The 18,724-nt window shown below is 40.9% G+C and overlaps 2 protein-coding genes across 3 annotated transcripts in view; one reads left to right on the top strand and one right to left on the bottom strand.

Moving 5' to 3' along the window:
- The first annotated feature begins 2,665 nt into the window (after positions 1-2,665).
- Positions 2,666-14,217, top strand: LGALS8 (galectin 8). Of its 2 annotated transcripts, XM_072333071.1 has the most exons (10): positions 2,666-2,799; positions 4,999-5,135; positions 7,365-7,453; positions 7,816-8,026; positions 8,647-8,763; positions 10,567-10,623; positions 10,707-10,733; positions 11,654-11,742; positions 12,348-12,513; positions 12,916-14,217. In XM_072333071.1, exons 2-10 carry the CDS (start codon positions 5,094-5,096, stop codon positions 13,063-13,065), a joined length of 948 nt encoding a protein of 315 aa, XP_072189172.1. In that variant the 5' UTR covers positions 2,666-2,799; positions 4,999-5,093; the 3' UTR covers positions 13,066-14,217. The 2 variants fall into 2 exon arrangements, with proteins under 2 accessions (XP_072189172.1, XP_072189173.1); XM_072333072.1 differs by lacking the exon at positions 10,567-10,623.
- Positions 14,218-14,828: 611 nt separating this feature from the next.
- Positions 14,829-18,724, bottom strand: part of HEATR1 (HEAT repeat containing 1) — a 32,619-nt gene continuing 28,723 nt past the window's right edge. Inside the window, exons 39-45 of the mRNA XM_072331583.1 lie at positions 18,412-18,546; positions 18,076-18,180; positions 17,823-17,991; positions 16,976-17,130; positions 16,440-16,598; positions 15,491-15,599; positions 14,829-15,063 (exon numbers count right to left, since the gene is read on the bottom strand). Of these exons, the coding sequence (XP_072187684.1) occupies positions 14,975-15,063; positions 15,491-15,599; positions 16,440-16,598; positions 16,976-17,130; positions 17,823-17,991; positions 18,076-18,180; positions 18,412-18,546 (921 nt within the window). The 3' untranslated portion in view covers positions 14,829-14,974. The remainder of the gene's footprint in view (positions 15,064-15,490; positions 15,600-16,439; positions 16,599-16,975; positions 17,131-17,822; positions 17,992-18,075; positions 18,181-18,411; positions 18,547-18,724) is intronic.

An 18,724-nucleotide genomic window follows, 5' to 3' on the forward strand; every position in this document is an offset into this window, starting at 1 on the left:
TGCTTATGTAGAAAACGTGCAGTGGTTACTAACTAAAGAGAGGTATGAAGCCTATGCTGGGTGAACTCTTCCTGAATTAATAATTAAACTGATGACAAAAGCTAGAGAATTACATGCACACCATAAAGATTCTGCTAGACTTTTAATTTTATTCCATTATATCTTTCTCTTATTCCCCCACTAGATCCACTCTCCCTTCATATCCTGTTTTGTTGTTGTTTTATTTGGCTGCTGGATGTATGGTGTGTGTATATGGCCCTTTCTTCCCACTTCAGGTTCAGGAAGATGTCCAGACTTCTGTATTCTTTTCATTCTTACAGCATTAACTGACAGTGTGCACACCAACTGTTCTTCAACAGCAAAGGTACAGTGCTCCAGGAACCTTTAGTTTTCCTGTAAGGCCAGCTGTGGGACATCACCAAAAAATGAGAATGATAGAATCCAGTTGCCTTATTTCCTACATGCACTTCCCTGTGATCTTCGGAGAAGAGTGTGAAATGAGGCTTTGAGAGCGGTCCTTTGGAAGCCTGCTGTAAGGAGCAGGGTAGTCAGCATGACCCCAGGTGCTTGCTTGGAAGAAAGCAGTTGTACAGAAATCCTCATATTCTCTTCTTCCTGAAGCACTGTGGTATACTACAGGGCTACGGCTTAAGTCTGTGCAGCTCCTGGTACAAAGGACCTTATATTTTTCAGTCTCAGACTGCCTGCCTCCCACAGTTCCAAGTCAAGATGTGAGCTAGTGAGAAAAAAAGTAAATTCTGCCTTAGGTAGTGTAAATTGTGGTAACACTGTTGACATGTGGCCACACATAGCTGATAATTATCAGGCACAGCAGAATTGTTTAAGCAAGGTCAGAGAAAGTGCATGACATTTATAGTAATTTAAAGATCAGTATGCTTCGGTAGTTTTTGCAGCATATTATGTTTTCCCATCCATGAAGGAAAAATGATTTGTTATTCATAACTAATTTTAATGCATCTTGTTAAGTCTTAAGTTTTGGGTCAGTATTGGGCGGTGAGTCAGAACACTATGAAATGAGGACTTGGGCTTGTTGCTTCTTGTGACAGAAGTGCATTTCCTGGCCCCTCAGCTTGGGTAGTTCTGTTTGCCTGGCTACAGTCAGTTACAGCCTTAGCTGGGTGGGGAGTGTATGGATCTACTGGTCAGGTAGGCCGAATATAAGGAGCCACAGGAATAATTTATTTGGTAATAATAATTTATTTGGACTCCACTTTATAAGCACGTGTCTTGGCCAGTGGTGAGGGACTGAGTCTATCTTAGGAAGAACTGATGCAAGGAGAGGCTGATAGACATAAAAAAAGCTCCCTTGTGTCGTCTCTTGGTGGTAGGAAGGAAATCAAAGAGCCAGGCAGACTTGCTAGTTGGTTGGGTCTCTGAATTTTACCTTTGTAAAATGATGATTCCCGATTTCAAAGACAGATAATTGGGGTAAAAAATTTAATTCCTTTCAGCTGTATCTTTCAACCTCTTGAGAAGAATGTGGTACTTCATGAGATAGGTATGCAACTTCACGCATCTACATAAAGGTGCTGCTTTGTCTTTAAGAGTTTGTTTCAAGATTATGCAGTACTCAGTTTGAGAATGCTTTTTGTCCTCTGCAAATATCAAAGGATCGTGTTTTTGATGACACTGATGCATCTATACAACTATAAGAGCAGGGGTAAGAAGGGGAAATGGGCACCTGAATCCTTACAGTACCTGTGAGGTTTTTTTCTTTCATGTTTCATGCCCAATATATGTGAGTATCCCCCCTCGCCACTCAAAATTCGGATCATTCCTATTTCTGTGAGTATTTATTAGATATTGCTTTTGATCCTAATTCTCTGAAGCTGAGGAATCCATCTGCTCAAAAAGTGCATTTGTAATTATTTGTAATTGCTTCTTCTCTAATGGTTAGAAAGTCCCTGCCATCTCGCGGTCAGAGGTGGTACTGCAGACCCCTCGTTCCTCTTGAAAATGGAGCAACACGGTGGGAATGAGAGCACTTGCAGCTGCTGAGACTCAGCGGGGAGATCTAAAGGTAACTGCAGTGAGAATGATGGTGTAGCTGAAATAGTCTTTAGAAAGTAGCTTTGTTTCTCCAGCATGCAAAAACCTGCTGAAATATGTGAAGACAAACGTTGCTAGCTGTGTGCTAGTACCATGCAGTCCCAGCAATGGTGGTGTGCTTGGAAATTCAGAGGAGTTGTAGTTTTGAAGACAAATGTTTGAATTAGGACTCCAGCTGTGCGTATAAGGGAAGATTTGATGATTTTTTTTAGCACAAGTGCCAGCAGTAAGTGGTGATAAAAGCAGCAATCAGGAGGAATCAGCATGGAGATGGCAGTCTGTGAACTAGACAGCTGTACTGCAGCGCAAGGCAGCTCCAGCTGAAGCCCAAATAACTCACTGTCAAGGGCACATTAGCTTCGGGAGCTGGAAAAGGATTTTTTTTCTGCAAATTCCAAGAACTGCCCATGACTCAGCATTCAAAGAAATGATCAGCACGTTAATCAGGCTGTTCTGCTTCGATAGAGAACTTGTGCATACTTAAAACAGTTTATTTCCTTTAAATTGTTTCTTCTCAAAAGGAGAAGAGCCCTCCAGAAGGCAGCACCTCCGCCACACCCCACACACCTCAGCGCCCCCGCCGGACCCAGCGGCGCGGTGACGTCACGGGCGGCCGTTGGCGGCGGCCGTAGGACGGCTCGCAGCTGCGGCGGTGACGTGCTGGGGCGGGGCGATGTCTGCGCGGGGCGGGCCGGGCCCCGCGGTGTCGGGAGGCGGCCGGGTGTTGAGGTGAGTGTCGGGCGGGCCGGGGGGAGTAAAAGTAGCGATAAAGCTTGCGGCTGGCCGTGAGGGGGGACAGCGGGGAGAGCGGCCGAGGTTTGAGGTTTTTACTAGCGACTAACCCGGTCCCGGTTGCTTCGTGGCTGTGGTGTCGATGGCGTTTATAGTGCCGGGTTTATAGCTGGCCGGGGCTGCTGGTGCTGGTTGAAGTATCTTTTTTTTCCCCCCTCTCTGTCTTCAGAAGTCCTGTGTGCCCCAGTATAAAATCCAGCTTTAGTTACCGCCCCGAACCTGGCTTGTCCTCCTGAAAGTCGTTTTCTGTGTGCCATAGAGTGCCGGTGTCTCCTTGTTTCTCACTGAACAGGCTTTAACTGCTTTACAGTCTGTGAGATAACAGCCAAGCGTACATATATATCTACATCAATGCTAGACTTATAGGCAGGTAATCTTGTCTTAGCGTTGCAGGCTTAGAATTGCATTTCCAAGCAGCAGTTCTGTGATGGAAGATTACTCTGGGCCTGGCAGTTCTGTGTCCATTGCCCGTTTAGCTAAATGGAGACTGACGTGCAGCTTCTCCTCCTTGCTGTCACCTTTCCCATAAAACAGCCAAACGAGTCACTTTGCTGTATTGCCGCCTAGTGTGCCAGGATTGACATCTTCAAGAGTTCAGCTGTATGGCACTAAATTGTGCCTGTGGTTTCAGTTCTGGAAGATCTCGTTCTGGAAGATCTGTGAGCAGGCTGTTGTGCACCAGATTTTAGATCTGGGAGTTGTTTCTTTGGTTTGCTTTTGGGCTTGCCAGTTATACTCAGAATTACTTCCTGTGTTGCCTTGAGATCCTTATTTTAAAAGTGAAAGTAATGGGTTTTTCCTGTTTTATCACATTCCTGCTGTGAATTCGTAGTAATATCCTCTGAGAAGATCAAAGGGGCAAAACAAGTGCACAGTGTACAACACCCATGTTCCCTAAAACGTGTTCTAGACACTGGTCCTGAGTAGTAGAGCACTTCTGGCCCAAATCTCCCCAAAGATAAACCGGGTGTTGCAATGGGTCACACCACAGATGAGTCATTGCAGAGGGTCACGGGCTATTTCTTTATTTAGTGCCTAGCAGTTTCACACAGTAAAACTTTTTCCTTTGTCTTTTTCTCTGCCTGTGCTCACCACAGAGTTCACTTGTTAACTTAAGGTGCTTCTCCAGAATGTGCATGAAAGAACCTAGCAGTTTTGAGGTTGGCTTGTGAGCTCTGGCGACTTTCTTAGAAGGTGTGCTAAAGGAATGACAGTGTAGCTGGATGCTCTCACAAGCTATTTTTTTTTCTTTTCTTACTAGTTCTTTGTATTTAATGCAAGTTTTGCAGAGTTCTGTAGTTATTTGTGGATTTCAGGAATTACGTGTGTTGGGGGAAGAAAAGCCCTTTGCTTCCTACTGTGTCTTTGGCCAGTATCCCTTAGCTTCATGTGAGATAAAGCTGAAGAAAAGTAGTTCAGCCCCTAGCAATTACTCTCAGGTTACACAGCTCTGGATGTGAAATGAAAATGGCTATTTATCTTGGAAAAACACTTCTGTACCGTGGCTCTTTTCATGGGCTGCAGGTAGGGGTCAGCTGCAAATGGAGAGTAGTTAAGGCCCAGATGAGGGTTATCTGTGTTGCCCCATGCAGTAGTGATTTTTATACAGGATTCTGTTTCAGTATACGTAATGTCAGGAAGCAGCTGGTAAAAAGCTGTGTACCTGTGTGCACTATCGCTTGCTAGGATAGCATGTTACTTCTTTGGAGGGTTTTGGCCTCTTCTCCCAGGCAATAAATAGGACCCGAGGAAATGGCCACAAGTTGTGCTAGAGGGGGTTTAGATTAGATGTAAGGAAATTTTCTCTCAGAGAGTGGTCAGGCACTGGAATGGCTGCCCAGGGAGGTGCTGGAGTTGCTGTCCCTGGCAACATTCAAGAGGAGTCTGGATGAGGAGCTATGAGATATGGGTTAGTAGCTTGTGGTAGCAATGGCGATGGGAGGATAGTTGGACTAGGTGATCTTGCAGGTCCTTTCCAACCTTGTGATTCTGTGATTCTTAAACCAGGCCTTTAGCTTTGATGTTTCAAAACTTGATCCAATTTCTTGGAAAGATATTTGAAGTTATACTTTGAAGAGTTTAACTTCATGTAGTTCTACTTTTGTTTTTCTGATTAAAACTTTTGGCTTTTCAAAGGGATCCTCGCTTTGGAGCAGCCAGATCAGTGAACCTCTGAATACGCTCTAAGAGTGGTCGCACAGGACTGTCTGACTTGAACTGGAGGAGGGAAGATGATGTCCTTGGATGGACTGCAGAAGAAAATCAGTAACCCGGTAACTCTTATGTCAACAACTCCTCCCCCAGGAAATGGAACTTTGCTCTTTAATGTCAGCAATTAGCAGGGCATTCCTATGGCTGAGAGTGTTACTGAGATCTCTTGATGTTGCTTGGGTGTTTGAGGAAAATCCTCATAGGTGGCTCCAGTATTTCTCTACTTGTACTCTGCAGCAGTGGCCTTGCAGTGGTATGAGGAATGGACTGGAGCTCTACTTCTCACTGTTCTTTAAAAACAGTTCTTTTGAGCCTTCAGGAGATGGTTATTTGTCATAGTTCTAGCACAGAATATTAAAAATACCACCACTAGGTTTGTATAGAATCTCTGTGGAATATACTTTGCCATGTACCAGTACAGGACTTCCTTATCTCTTGTAGTTCTGCACTGACACAGCCCAGTGCCCTCAAGTGCATCTGATTGTTCAGTTCCACTGCTTGTTTGTTGCTTGTGAAATGGATAGACTAATGGATGATGGGGAAATAGCTTTAGGTTTCTTCACAAGAATCCATCTGGGAGCAGAAGGAAGGATGTGTGGAGATGGAACTAGAGCTGGAAGGACTGAATTGTGAAGGGGAGATGTGAAGGGGATCAGTAAATGTACAGGTGATGTTCTCTGTGTAAGGAGAAGAGGAGGAATTCAGCAAAACTGTGTGGCTGCAAGGGTAATGATGAATATGGTGGGTGACAAGACCAAGCTGGAGAACATAAAGGGGTAAAATTGGGGCTTAGGCATCAAGAGACTAGGGAGGGAATAAGAGCAATTATTTGGGATTGGAAAATAGAGACAGAGGTGTGAAAAGTTGTTCCATCCTCCAGATAAAGTCTGCAAATTGATCTTCGAGGCCTTTCAAACTGAGTTAATGTTGGCTGGTTGGCTTCATGGGGAACTCCTGGAGGTTTGTAAGAGAGCTGGGATGAAATCAAGTAGTGTCACAAGCATTATTCTTAGTGGATGATTTAAAATTAGCACAGCTCTTGAGACGTGAAGAAATGACAGGCATGTTCTGTAATGATGGAATCTCATTAAGTCTGTAGTATTACACCCAGGAAATGCTCTATTATGGCCATACAGATTCCATGACTGAGCTTCTGGACAAGAGATGGCCAAGTTTTTTTTTTTTTTCTATTAAATGTATCCTTCTTTATGTAAGAAAGAGTTTTCTTGCTACAGTGTCTCCTCCAAGTATAAATAACTTTGACCTGCTGGAGTATTCAAATCCCAGCATCCCTGGGCTGTGTCTCTGTGTTTCTTATTGGTTCATCTTTGGAGACTGAACCAATAACTTATACCCTGCTGTGATTCTCAAAGCTACTGCTCCTTAGGAGTGAGCAGTGTGTTTAAACTGCATTATGCGCAGAAAATACGCAGAATGTATTCTTTCTTATTATTATTTGGATGACATTGAGCATCTTTTGTACAGCTTGTAGATTATGGAACTAAGCTCCTACACTACTGCTAGTGAGTAAATTGATTTGATTGGTTTATTTGTTATTTCACTTATACTGTCTAATTTTATGTTCTCGTCCTCCTCTATTGCAGTCATTAAGCCACTAAAATCCACAAGTCTTTAAACAATTTGTTCAGTTACAAGCTTATGATACTTGTGAAGCAAGTCTGTATTACCTGTAATGTAAAAGATGACTGCAAAGAGAGGTTTTGTGCAACATGTGGGTAGCTGAGAAGGGAAGGAAAGGGAGAAGATGGAAATGAACAACGCTCTGGATTTAGGAGATTTTTTGCTGTCATTCCCATTCTACTCTCTACCACAGTTGCTGCTTTTCCAATCGCAGTTTTTCAAAAAAGAGCAAGCAATGAGACAGCAGCTGTAGTCTGGTGTTAAAAAACTGGTGCAAGATACCTCCTGCAACCAGCAGTAGTTAGTCCTTGACAATGGCCTAATTTGAAGGGGAATTCTCTATTAAAAGTGGGGCAGTAAAATATTGCCATTATTGTTTAGAGAGCTAGGCATGAAGGCTGTAAATGTTTAGCTTTAATCTTATCTGAGAAGGCTGATCTTCAGTGATGAAAATCTTAGTTTTTCCTTCTCTTCGTGGCAGATATTTAATGCTTTTTAGTGTTTCATTTAAATGGAATACTAGTTGTCTTTCTTTTAATGTGCTAGAGCATCACTTAACTAAGTATCAAAAATATTGTTTAAAAAACTATATATTTATTTTGCTTCCATCACATATGGTTATTTCTGTCTTTTTTTCCTCCTTCTTCTAGGTCATTCCCTATGTTGGGACGATTCTTGGTGGTATTGTTCCTGGAGAGTTGATTGTGATACATGGGAATGTTCCTGATGATGCAGACAGGTAGTAACTACAATATCGCTTTATGAATTAATATCAGGTGAACAAGCCTGCAATGAATGAAATGTTTCCAGGTGTCCTGTGTAGGATGGAAGACAAAGACTTCATCTTTAGATGAAATGATAGCGTCACAGAGGATACAACCTTAAGTGATTTATGAAAGTTTTGCAATGAAGACTGGAGGATAAACTGATTTTTTGCTTTCCTTCTTCTATGGTTTTGCTTTGCCTGCTTTGGCATTATTTCTCTGTCATGTCATTCCACATGGCACATGCGTATTTATCTGAAGAGGTTATCAGTTGAATTTGTATGTGATTTCTTGACAGACTGAACTAAATGCGGTTTGTCTTATTTTTTATGTTTAGGTTCCAGGTGGATTTACAATGTGGCAGTAGCATAAAGCCTCGAGCTGATGTGGCCTTCCATTTTAACCCCCGATTCAAATGGTCTGGCTGCGTTGTTTGCAACACCCTGGAGAAGGAAAAATGGGGCTGGGAAGAAATCACTTATGATATGCCTTTTCAAAAAGGAAGTCCATTTGAGATTGTCATCATGATTTTAAAGGATAAATTCCAGGTGAGTTTGGGTTAATTCTTGGTCCAGTTGTCAGGCCAATAAGAGAGAGGGATTTAGCACCTATACAATATAATCGGAAGCCTTGGTTTCTTTGTTAACTAGGCATGGTTCTAATTATAGAAAAGTTCAGGAGTTTTTTTAAAGAGATGCTAAGTAAATCACACCTCTCATTTTGCCTGGTTCCCTTCAAGGCTGCATGAGTAGGCAAGTAACTTTCTGCCACAACTAATGACTTTTCCACTCTTTTGTTCTCATCTGCAAAGGACAAGACCATACTATAAACCTATTTTGTGAGTAGCATAGGACAGTCCTCTTGGTGGAAATGTGTCATGCATTTTCTTGCTCTATTAGACTGCTAGCAGAGCAATTAGGTTGGTAAAACCACAGTCATAAGTGATGAAGAGATAAAAACTAAAAGTGTGAAATACAAATGAATCAAATATCCCTCACAGTAATGGAAAGAGAGACTGAATTGTGGATGAGCTGAACTTAGTTGCTTTGAAGTTTCCAGGACACTCTCTGCTTCTGTACCAAAGCACTGGAAACAGAGATACACGCATATAATTTGATTCACAGACTATTTAATGTGATTTTTCCTGTTTTTTCCCCCATCTCTTTAGGTGTCTGTAAACAAGAAGCACTTGCTGCTCTACAATCACAGAATTAGCCTTGAAAGGATAGATACCCTTGGAATATATGGCAAAGTGCAGATCAAAAGTATAGAATTTGTTTCTAACGTAAGTTTTATAGACAGCTTACTCTTAAGTTTCCTTTTCTCTGTCTTGCTAAACTTTAGAGTAGGGTATATGGTGAAAAGATAATAAAAAAGCAGCTCCTTAATCTATCTTCAGTAATAGGGATGTTCCACCTGCCCCCTCCTCTCAACTGCTAGCTCTATTGGAGAAAGAACATGAACAGAGAAGATGTACAGAAGGAGTGATCATTTGAGAGAGCAAAAAGGGGAGGTTGTAAATACCAGAGAGGTAAAGAAGACAAATGCCTTGTCCCTTCCTCCTTCATTCTTGCTGCTCATTGAGGCAGCCTGTATTTTGCTGCAGTATGCTTGGTCTGTTCTGCCCTGCCCCCACTGCATTGTGGCTGAAGCTTAGGTCTCCAGCTGCCAAACACCAGGTCTATTTCAGGTCATCAGACCAATAACCTTCTCTAAAGGAAAGTGAAGATTTAGGTCTGGCCAAAACAAAGCCTGAGCTTTAAAGATAAGTCTGCTCACTGATCATTTGTAAAGCGTATGTACAGACTTTTTTTTGAGCCTTGGGTATGTTACTGGAGAAATGATGCATCAAAGCTGTCTGAATCCCGGTCTTGAAGGGCCAGTTCTAAGAAGAGCCTGGGGACAAGCAGGTGCAGTATGTTAGTTTCTGTCTTAAGCACAAAGCAAGAGAGTTGCTTTAGTCTGGGGCTACTGATTCCGTATCCTTTGAGTAAGAGGGGGGGGAAAGGGTGGTTGTTTCCTTTCTGTCTTTGCTTCTAGTGCATGCTTTTCTGAGGCAGAATTGCGAGTGCTTATCTTGAAATAAACTGGATACAATATGCTATGAATAGGCTGGAATTTTATCTGTGTATGCCTATGTTGTTTATATGATACACAGTGGGAAGGGACAGGGATGTGAAGAGCTGACGGGAATCCCAAACACACTCCCACCCCTCCACTCCCCATGCCATCTGTCTGTGTATCTGCTATGCTGATACTCCTACACCAGGCTGGGAAGCTGAGTAGGTATCCTCAGATGCTAGTGGATTAGGAGTAATCTGACTGTTAAATAAGAATTCAGACTGTACAGAGGTAGTCCTTTGTTGTGGTTTAACCCAGCAAGCAGCTAAACACCACACAGTGGTTTGCTTGCCCCCTTGTCTCAATGGGGTGGGAGAGAGAACTGAAAAAAATGAAAACAACCGAACAAAAAATTAAGTAGAACTCTGGTTGAGATAAAACCTGTTTACTAAGAACAGGAAAAAAATATAACAGTAATGCTATATATTTTATACAAAACAAGATGCAGAAGCAATTGCTCACCAATGATATTTCTCATGATATCATAAGATATGGGGTGACTCTTTGGCCAGTTTAGGTCAGCTGTCTTGGTTCTGTCACCTCTCAACTCCTTGTGCCCTTCTAGCCTTTTGCTGGTAAGGCAGTAGGAGAAGCTGAGAAACTGAAACGTCCTTGGCTCTGTGTAGCACTGCTCAGCAAAAAGAAACATTGGTGTGTTATCAACATTGTTTTTCTCTTAAAGCCAAATTGCAGCATCATACTATGAAAGAAAAATCAACTCTGCCCAGCTGAAGCCAGGACATGTTTGAAAATGTTTGTCCTTGATTTGGCTTCAGCAATTGATTTTCAAGACTTTTCCTTTCCATGGGGTGTGCTTAGTGTAGCTTGGCAGTCTTTTTCTGTTCCATAACCTCTAGTACTACATGAACAATTCAACCTTCAAAGCAACACAGAGCCATTATATTTCTAAAACACCTTTATGTTCTATGGTGTTAGCAATGATCTGTAAATATCTCTTTTTCTGCAGTCTGTACAAGGCGCTCAGCCGTCATCTGTAGGAGTAACAAAGATAAACACAGAAAATGTACGTATGTTGTTAAAAAACTGAATGAGTCTCCCTATTGTTTGATAAGCTTCTTAATGTTGTTTTCTTTTTTTCTTTTGTAGGGGGAAATTCCAGATGGTTTGCAATTTGTAAGTATCTCATTTAGATTTAGGCTTGTGAAAAGTAAAAAATGAACAAAACCTTTAATTGTTCAAGAAAATAAAAACACAAGCACAGAATGTGGGAATTGAGTATCAACAGGGAAATGATCATCAGTGTGATTTCAGACAGAGCAATCCACTTTGTTGGTACTGGTGAATGTGAATTTATTTGGTAAATCGTACAGAAAGCCCAAAGGGTGAACATGGTATTCATAGTCCTAAATAGAGGAATAAACAGTAGAGTGCCTTAAAGGAAGGACCAGGTCATATCAAAACCATTTTTCAAATGAGCATGCTCAGTTTTCTTCACATTAGGGATTATTTGCAGGACAAACTTGTGCTTAAAAACATTGTGCAGTCCTATTAAGTCAGATGAACTTATGTTAATATGTGTATATCAGGACTTCTCTGGCTACATATCCCTCCTAGTGACTGATCTGTGCTTGGATATGCCTAAGGTGGCTGGATGCAAACATTGCAGCGTAGGGCTGGTTCTAACTAGCACCCAGCTGGCAAGGAGCAGAGGCAGAGTGAGTGCTCACCTTTTTGCAAAAAAAATGTACCGAAGGACAGCATCCAAGCTGGAGTAAATACCACACTCAAATTGAAAAGGGATTGGAAGACAGCAATAGATACAAATAGAATTATGGAGAAAGTGGACTTGCAGGGAGTGCTTTAGTTCCTTTGCCAGTTAACAGGAAAATGAAAGTAAGCATTACTTTATTTGCCTTTGTGTAACTTCTTCACTATAGCGTTAATATCCTGGAACAAATCAACGGGAATAACTTCATCTGTGAGTACAGATGTGAAACTGTAGGCCTGACTTTTTCCCACTATAGTAATGCACAGCTTGTTTGTTGAAAAAATGTAAGTCACAGTCATATTTTTCACTGGTGCTGTATTTCCAGGGAGTTCCTTATCTTGGGAAACTTGTTTCTGCACTTCATCCAGGATGCACAGTTGCTATTAAAGGAGAAGTGAATAAAAACCCAAAGAGGTAAATCTTAGCAATTTTTCTGCTGTTAACTGACCTGCTCTTGAGAAGGAATAAGCTTTTCTATTGTCGTGGTTTGTCCTTACTGACTTGCGATTTTGCATCTGGAATCATTTGAAACTACAATGCAGTTTTCTCAGGAACCTGCAGGATGCTGCTTTAGAAAAGACTTTAAGAACAGCTCCATTGAGAAAAGTGAAGGTAAAATCTGATTGTCTTACCTGCTAAACCTGCATCATTTGTGAGGTTGTGTGTGTGTTCTGGATTTCCATTGTACAAGGCATGCGAGCATACATGCAGTACAAAAGCTGTCTAGCTTTTACTCTTAAGAGATCTGAGAGTGAGGAAAATGGCAAAATTGGATGGAAAAATGAGATGAGTTGCTAATGTGCTTAAATGCAGACATAGCAGAGTTATGGTCTTACATTTGCTTCTCCAGCAAAAGTTGTGCCAAATACAATTGCATGTTTCTTGCTTGGTTGGTTCTTCAGATGGATCACAGCCCTGTCTCCAGAGCAGGCCTGAGTATTGACTGAGAGCTTGGTAAATAGTGCTTCATGTTTATTAACTGTTGGTCTAATAAGCTCATTTTTAAAAATGTCTTCCAGCTTTACAATAAACCTGAAATCAAGTGACTCAAAAGACATTGCATTACATCTGAATCCCCGACTGAAGAATAAAGTCTTTGTAAGAAATTCTTACCTTCATGACAGCTGGGGAGAAGAAGAAAAGGAAGTCACTAATTTCCCTTTCAGCCCAGGGATGTACTTTGAGGTAAGGTTAACTGAAATGCAGAGTCAGAGTTGTAGTTCTGCCAAAAGAACAGTAGCATTGGTTTAAGTGCCATGCGAATACAGATTGGAGTAAAACTGCTATTCGTGCATTTCATGTGCCTCAAGAATGTTAGGATTTAATAGGATTGTGAGAAGCTAAGATTTGAGTTTGTTCTAATGACAGCCATCTCCTCCTGTTTTCTTGTATGTGATTGCAAGAATTTAGTGCATGCTCAGGACAAAGTTTTAATTGTTATTAACATTTCACTTTTTTTTTTTTTTTTAATGTCTCTTTTGCATGAAAGAAATGTGTCAGAATTTGTCCTGCAAGAAGCAGGACTTGCCTAAATCCATGGTAGACTGTCAAGTTGTTTTTCATGTCTTAACTGTTCTTTTTTTTCAGCTGATCATTTTCTGTGATGCCCACCAGTTCAAAGTTGCTGTTAATGGTGTTCACACCCTGGAGTACAAGCATCGTTTTAAACAACTTGAAAAGATCAACATACTGGAAGTCACAGGAGATGTTCAATTATTAGATGTGAGGAGCTGGTAGTTCTTTTCAGTCAGTACTAAATTAATTAAACCTTTTCTTACGACAGTTCTTCTGTCAAGTGCAAACTGGTAACAACTCATGCTGAGCCTGCCTATATCTATCCAGGCTTCTGTGTCAGTCTGAGTTAAGCGCGTACCAGAACTGCTGTGAGATTAAATCCTCCACTAGTTTCCAGTATCCTGGCAAGCTAAATGTCTGCTCAGATAAATCACCTGCATTACTGAACCTAGCAATATGGAAATGGTGCATCGTACTGTGTCTTAACAATTGTGCTCAGTATGATTAACTACTACTAGTCATTCCTTTTAACAGTGTATGTTCAAAAAGTGAAGTAGAAATTAGACTGAAATAGAATATGAAGATATGTCTGTCCTGAAAGGGTGATGGACCAGTCATAAAGTAACTATGAAATATATTCTGCTTGATTTATATTACTGATTATAACCTTTTTTGCCATGACTGGTTTAAACAAAAAGCTGGCTCATCAGTTCTTGTGGAAGGTAAGGAAGGATGATCAACTTCCTAGCCTGCTGCTGCAATAGTACCTTCTCTGACTCTTCTAGGTATGTCATCTCCTGCTTGTAAGGCTGAAGTCAAACATAGAACAGCATTTCTAGCTTTTAGTTTTCCAGTGTGAAACAACTGAAAATAATTTAGCTGGTTCTGATGCATGGACTTTGGGAGTGCTTATTAGATGAGAACTGTCTCCCAGCTGTGCTGAGATTGCTCAGGGACTAAAGTAGATGTGTCTGTTTTTCATTTAAAAATGTATGAACCCAGATACCCTGAGTTGAGACTCAGAGATTCTCATCAGTAGAACAGAGAACAAATCCTTTTGCAGTCTTGTATTAAAATGCTAGTTAAAAAAAGCTGTTCCTACTCAATCAGTTTTCCTTACAACTGTCAGTCTTATTTTTTATTATATGCTTATTTTTAAAAATAAGTAAGTTGCTGCTGGCTGTCAGTGCTTGCCTGAGGGTTGTTTCTATTTATTTTAACAGCTACTGAAGGAGTGAGAGTTTTGAGAATAAAATGTACCTGAAAAGCTGTTTAAGATAAACTACCAGGTTAAGCATTTAAAAAAAAGCATAAATAAAAATAACATTTGTGAACTATGCTTTTCTCCAAATGTACTTAAAATAGTTACAATCCATTTCACCTGTTTTGTGTCATTTTGCTTACTATCTTATCCATTTCTCCAAGGTGGCCCTGACTTGAGGCCCATTTCCACTCTGAGCTACAGATCTGTAGAGCAATCACTTAAGTAGGCCTGCACCTTGGCTGTGCCACGCACATGGCCTGACCTTCATGTGCTGTCCTCTAAGGATAAAATGAGCTGGCTGATTGGAACAGAGGATCCTGTAGGCAGCTCCCACTTGGTAAGGGCTGTTTTGCGACCTGTGCATCCTTGCCTTTAACTTTCTAGAAGTTCATAAAGATGTTCTCATGTGAACATCAGTGTGAATAGAATTGCTGGCTTTCAGGACTTTCTTGTAGCTTTCTGTTCAGAATCTTCAGTGGGTTCATTTTTTACTTAGTAAAAATAACAGAAATGTACATTCTCAGAATTGCAGGGAAGGTGTGGGTTCAGTGAGTACTGTGCTTATGTTGTCACAGGGCTGCTCCCAAACCTCCAGCAAGCACAGATACCAGCCACAGGACATTCGTGGACAGTCTCTCATACTGTCTGTCAGTAAACAGGATCTGTTTATAGCTTATCATCTGCTGACAATGAAGTGAACCCTAGACCTAGACCATCCAGAAATGATGGAACTACTGTAAGAACATGGCTTTATTAAAAAGTTAAGATCTTAGATGAGATAAAAATCAGTATGACAATTTGCCTGTAACACATGGCACACGTGAAGTTAACAGTTCAGACAAAGTATAAAAACAAAGGGGATAAACTTTAGAAGTAGCTTTGGAGTGGTTCTCCCAAAATGACTTCCAATTGCTGAATGGTTTTCTGACACTGCTGTTCAACTTCTTCACATTCATCTAGAAAAAGAAAGAAGGCAGGAAGTAAGTAGAGGACTGATTACAAAGCTACCCTAGGAAGACCTCATTCCCTCAAGGTTTGGAACTGTCTTCAAACATCAGGTCTGAAACTGTTCAAAAGTATTCTGTCATCACCTCAGGAGGTAGGCAATTATTTGTACTGTAACACTGATGTAAACTATGCAACTTGGGAGGCTCTAATACTGAGGAAGTGACAGTAATTTAGCTAACTGAACTTCAGGAAGGAGGGGTGGATAATGACCCATTCCAGATTGCATCCTACATAGTTTAAGTTACAGTATACTAATGCATGTAGTTATAGCAACTACAGCAATTATCTTGTCTGAATCTTTGAAATATATGGACCATGTTCATTTTGGTCACTGGCCAGTTGCCTGCCTTCACTAAGGTCATTCTAAATTATTACCTTCCATAAGCTCAGCTAAAAACGGAATAGATTCTGGTAGCAGGACCAGGTAGTTCTCCTTCAGTTTTTCTGCAACTTCGAGCAAAGCAAGCAGGGCAGCAAATCGGACCTAAAACAAAACAATCTGTATGAGGAAACAAACATCTGGTTTAAGCTGCTGCTTGCGGCACTGGAGGGCCCGGGTTCGAATCCCCCCTGTGGCGCCGGGGTAGAAGTGCCACTTTGCTACACAGAGGGCTCGAAACCCGAGAGCTGGACTCGATGATCTCTAAGGTCCCTTCCAACTCGCACAATACTATGATACTATGATACTATGATGATCTTCAACTTCTTTCCATCTCCTGAAAACACACCTAGCTTTTAAACAAACTTTTCCCCAACAGAAGGAAACTTTTCTAAGATAACTTAAATCTCAACATCTGGATTAAGGTATCATACAAGGAAAAAGTCGCAAGAGGCAGCTATGTTTCTTCAAGTTAGCTGACAAAAGTCTTCAGCTTCCCTTTACAATGCCACATTGTTCCACTGTTTCACAATGTCTTAATTTAGTACAAACTAAAAACAAGTACTCCCCCATGATATAACCGGTCAAATACGCAGGTCATGACAAACGTTAATAAAACAAACAGCTCTGACGTTTCATAAATAACTCTATATCTTCCAGTTTCCCCTCTATAGTACCTTTTCTTATAAATAAACTGGTTAGTTTTTATTCAAACAGCTACCAAGTAAAACAAACAACAACCAAACTCCTATCAACACAAGCCAACCATACTGAAGATATTCAGTAAGAGTAAGTATGCACGTGTTGCATACATCTCTGGAACTTGGTGATAGCATAGCACAATATCCGTATTTTAGTACTGATTTGGCTAACCCACTTCTTTTTTGGGGGGCACTTAGTGTTTTCTAATGCAACAGAGAAAAACAAATTCTGATAGCTCCCAACCTTAGAAGAAGTGTGCCTCATTTTCAGCAGGATGTGGTAATTCAGTGGTTTCCAAAGAGAATCATCTGCCATTGCCACCGAGAACTGAGCTATGCAGGGTACCAGGTGTGCTGTCACTCTTTCCTGGAACTTCTCATCTCCTCCAAGCATGTTCTCCAGCTGTGGAAGTAAGACATCTGTCACAGAGATCCAGGCTCAGATAAACCTAGCTCAAAGTGCTGCTTCCAGCATAGGCTTTAAAGTACTGAAGAGATGAGTCGAGTCAAAGAGCCTCCATCAGTAGGAATGTGCTGAACAACATGCATTAACTTTGTGGACTGAAGAACTTTCTTATAAAGAGGATAAAAGAATTGGTAATCCAAACCTTTACAACAAACAATATCATCAGTAGCTGAAAGGGAATGAATTCCTCCTTTTGTGTGAAGGGAGAGGATTGAGGCCTGAGAGGAGGCTGTTGGTTTGTGGTGTTTTTTTTTTAAATCCTTCAGAAAGAAAAAAATCTCTGACACCAATTGCTTTTCTGAGTTTGTAAATACCTGATCAACTAGAGGCATCATCAGTGTTTCTGCTCTTTCCTTACTCAAGAACTTCTGGGTATCAAACAGGAAGAGCTTATGCAGACAGTCCACGGTGAACTGCAGCAGTAAACAGCTCTTTTCAGTGCTGTTCTCGGAGTCAAAGAAAGCTTCATCTGTGTATCAACAGAGGAGCAGAAAAAGAAAAATCACAAAAATGAGAAATACCTAAGCTAGAAATATTATGACTTGTATACATGGCTAAACGTTGTACAGTATAGCAATTATGTAGTCACCGCTTGGAGTAATAAAAGTGGATGCAATATATAGAAGGTCCATTCTGCAATGCACAACCAGCTGGTTGATAAAAGGAAATGCCCGCAGACTACAGGAAAAGTTCGTGGCTATACCTGTAGCTATGGAGAATTTATGTAGGTTACGACAAACAGGATAGGGAAATAGTTCCCCATACCAAAAAAAGTGTAGTATCTATTTTTGCTAGTAAGTAGAGGAGTCTAAACGCAACAAGTAACAATAGGCTGGAACATCAAATAAATGAACAAATGGGGGAAATAAAAAAAGGAAGGGCAAGTGCCAGAAGCAAGTCACTCTCTTTCCACACAGTTTCGTTCTCATGGAACTCAGTGGGACTGACACTGTTTTCCTGTGGTTTCTAATTTGTAACTGGCAGTCCAGAGCCCATGGATGAAAAACGTCCTTTGGTTCCATCACAATAAGAAAGATGTTTTATTTATGAGAGAGAGAAGAAATAAGTGAAAGATAAGTGCTAGGAAGTTAATTTCTGTAAGGTCAAACGTTCTACAGTTGTTTGCCAGTGCTTCTCTGTAGTCAGTAACTGAAAACTTACCAGTTTTAGAAACATTGAGCTGGTTCAGCGTCTCAGCAAATGGCTTCACTAAGTGACCAGCAAACAGGGTAAAGAGACCCTTGAGCTTGTCTGCAATGCAGTCTGCTAACCGGTGGAATGTCAGCAGTCTGTCCTTTAGGGCACTCTCAGTTTTGGACCAGTCAAAAAGCTGAAAGTGAATGGCAGGTTAGCTTGTTCCTGTATCTGTGTGCTGGAGAATACAAAAAATGCTGATCATATTTAAACTTCTTACCTTGAAGAAAAGGGGTCTGAAAGATGCCTCAGAAAGTTTCATAACCATACTTATTAGACAATCAATAATGTAAGTTTCTGTTCTACCAACTTCATCCAAATCATCCTAGAAAAATTAGAAAGCACAATTCCAAGTCTGAAATGTAGGAATGAGAGCTTCCAAAACATTTTTTTTTTGTTGTTTTAACTCAGGTAAAATACCAAAACACATTCTCTACCCTCAGAGAACAGAATACTTACAACTACTCAGAACAGAATACTTACAACTCAAAAACCAACCAACAGGACTGGCACATACAAACTGAGCTGCCTCTGTTCATTCCCCTACCCAAGTTACCTGGGCATGCTCTGTTCGGTAATCCAGGGCTTTCATGAAAAATGCTGTCAGCTCCACCTGATGGGATATTAGGTTCTCCTTCTCCATCACAGTGATGTGCTCCTTCAGAACATTCATAAGGGGACCCAGGCAGTTCTGCCAAAACAAAAGCGAAGTAAGGCAAAGAGAAATGTCACACTGATACAAGCCAAGAAACAAAATAATGCAATCTGATTTTGCACTGCTTGTTTACTCATGAGAATACTAACAATAAAATCATTTTTTACTGTACTTTTTGGGGGAACAGTTAAGTTAGTAGTACTTCTGAAGAGAA

The sequence above is a fragment of the Excalfactoria chinensis genome, chromosome 3 (genome assembly GCF_039878825.1).
Source record: "Excalfactoria chinensis isolate bCotChi1 chromosome 3, bCotChi1.hap2, whole genome shotgun sequence".
Taxonomy (NCBI): domain Eukaryota; kingdom Metazoa; phylum Chordata; class Aves; order Galliformes; family Phasianidae; genus Excalfactoria; species Excalfactoria chinensis.

Coding starts and splice junctions, on each gene's coding strand:
- LGALS8 (XM_072333071.1), top strand. CDS start 5,094: ATGATGTCCTTGGATGGACTGCAGAAGAAAATCAGTAACCCG. Junction 8,764..10,566: donor GTATAGAATTTGTTTCTAAC/GTAAGTTTTATA, acceptor CTTTTTCTGCAG/TCTGTACAAGGCGCTCAGCC. Junction 10,624..10,706: donor CAAAGATAAACACAGAAAAT/GTACGTATGTTG, acceptor TTTCTTTTGTAG/GGGGAAATTCCAGATGGTTT.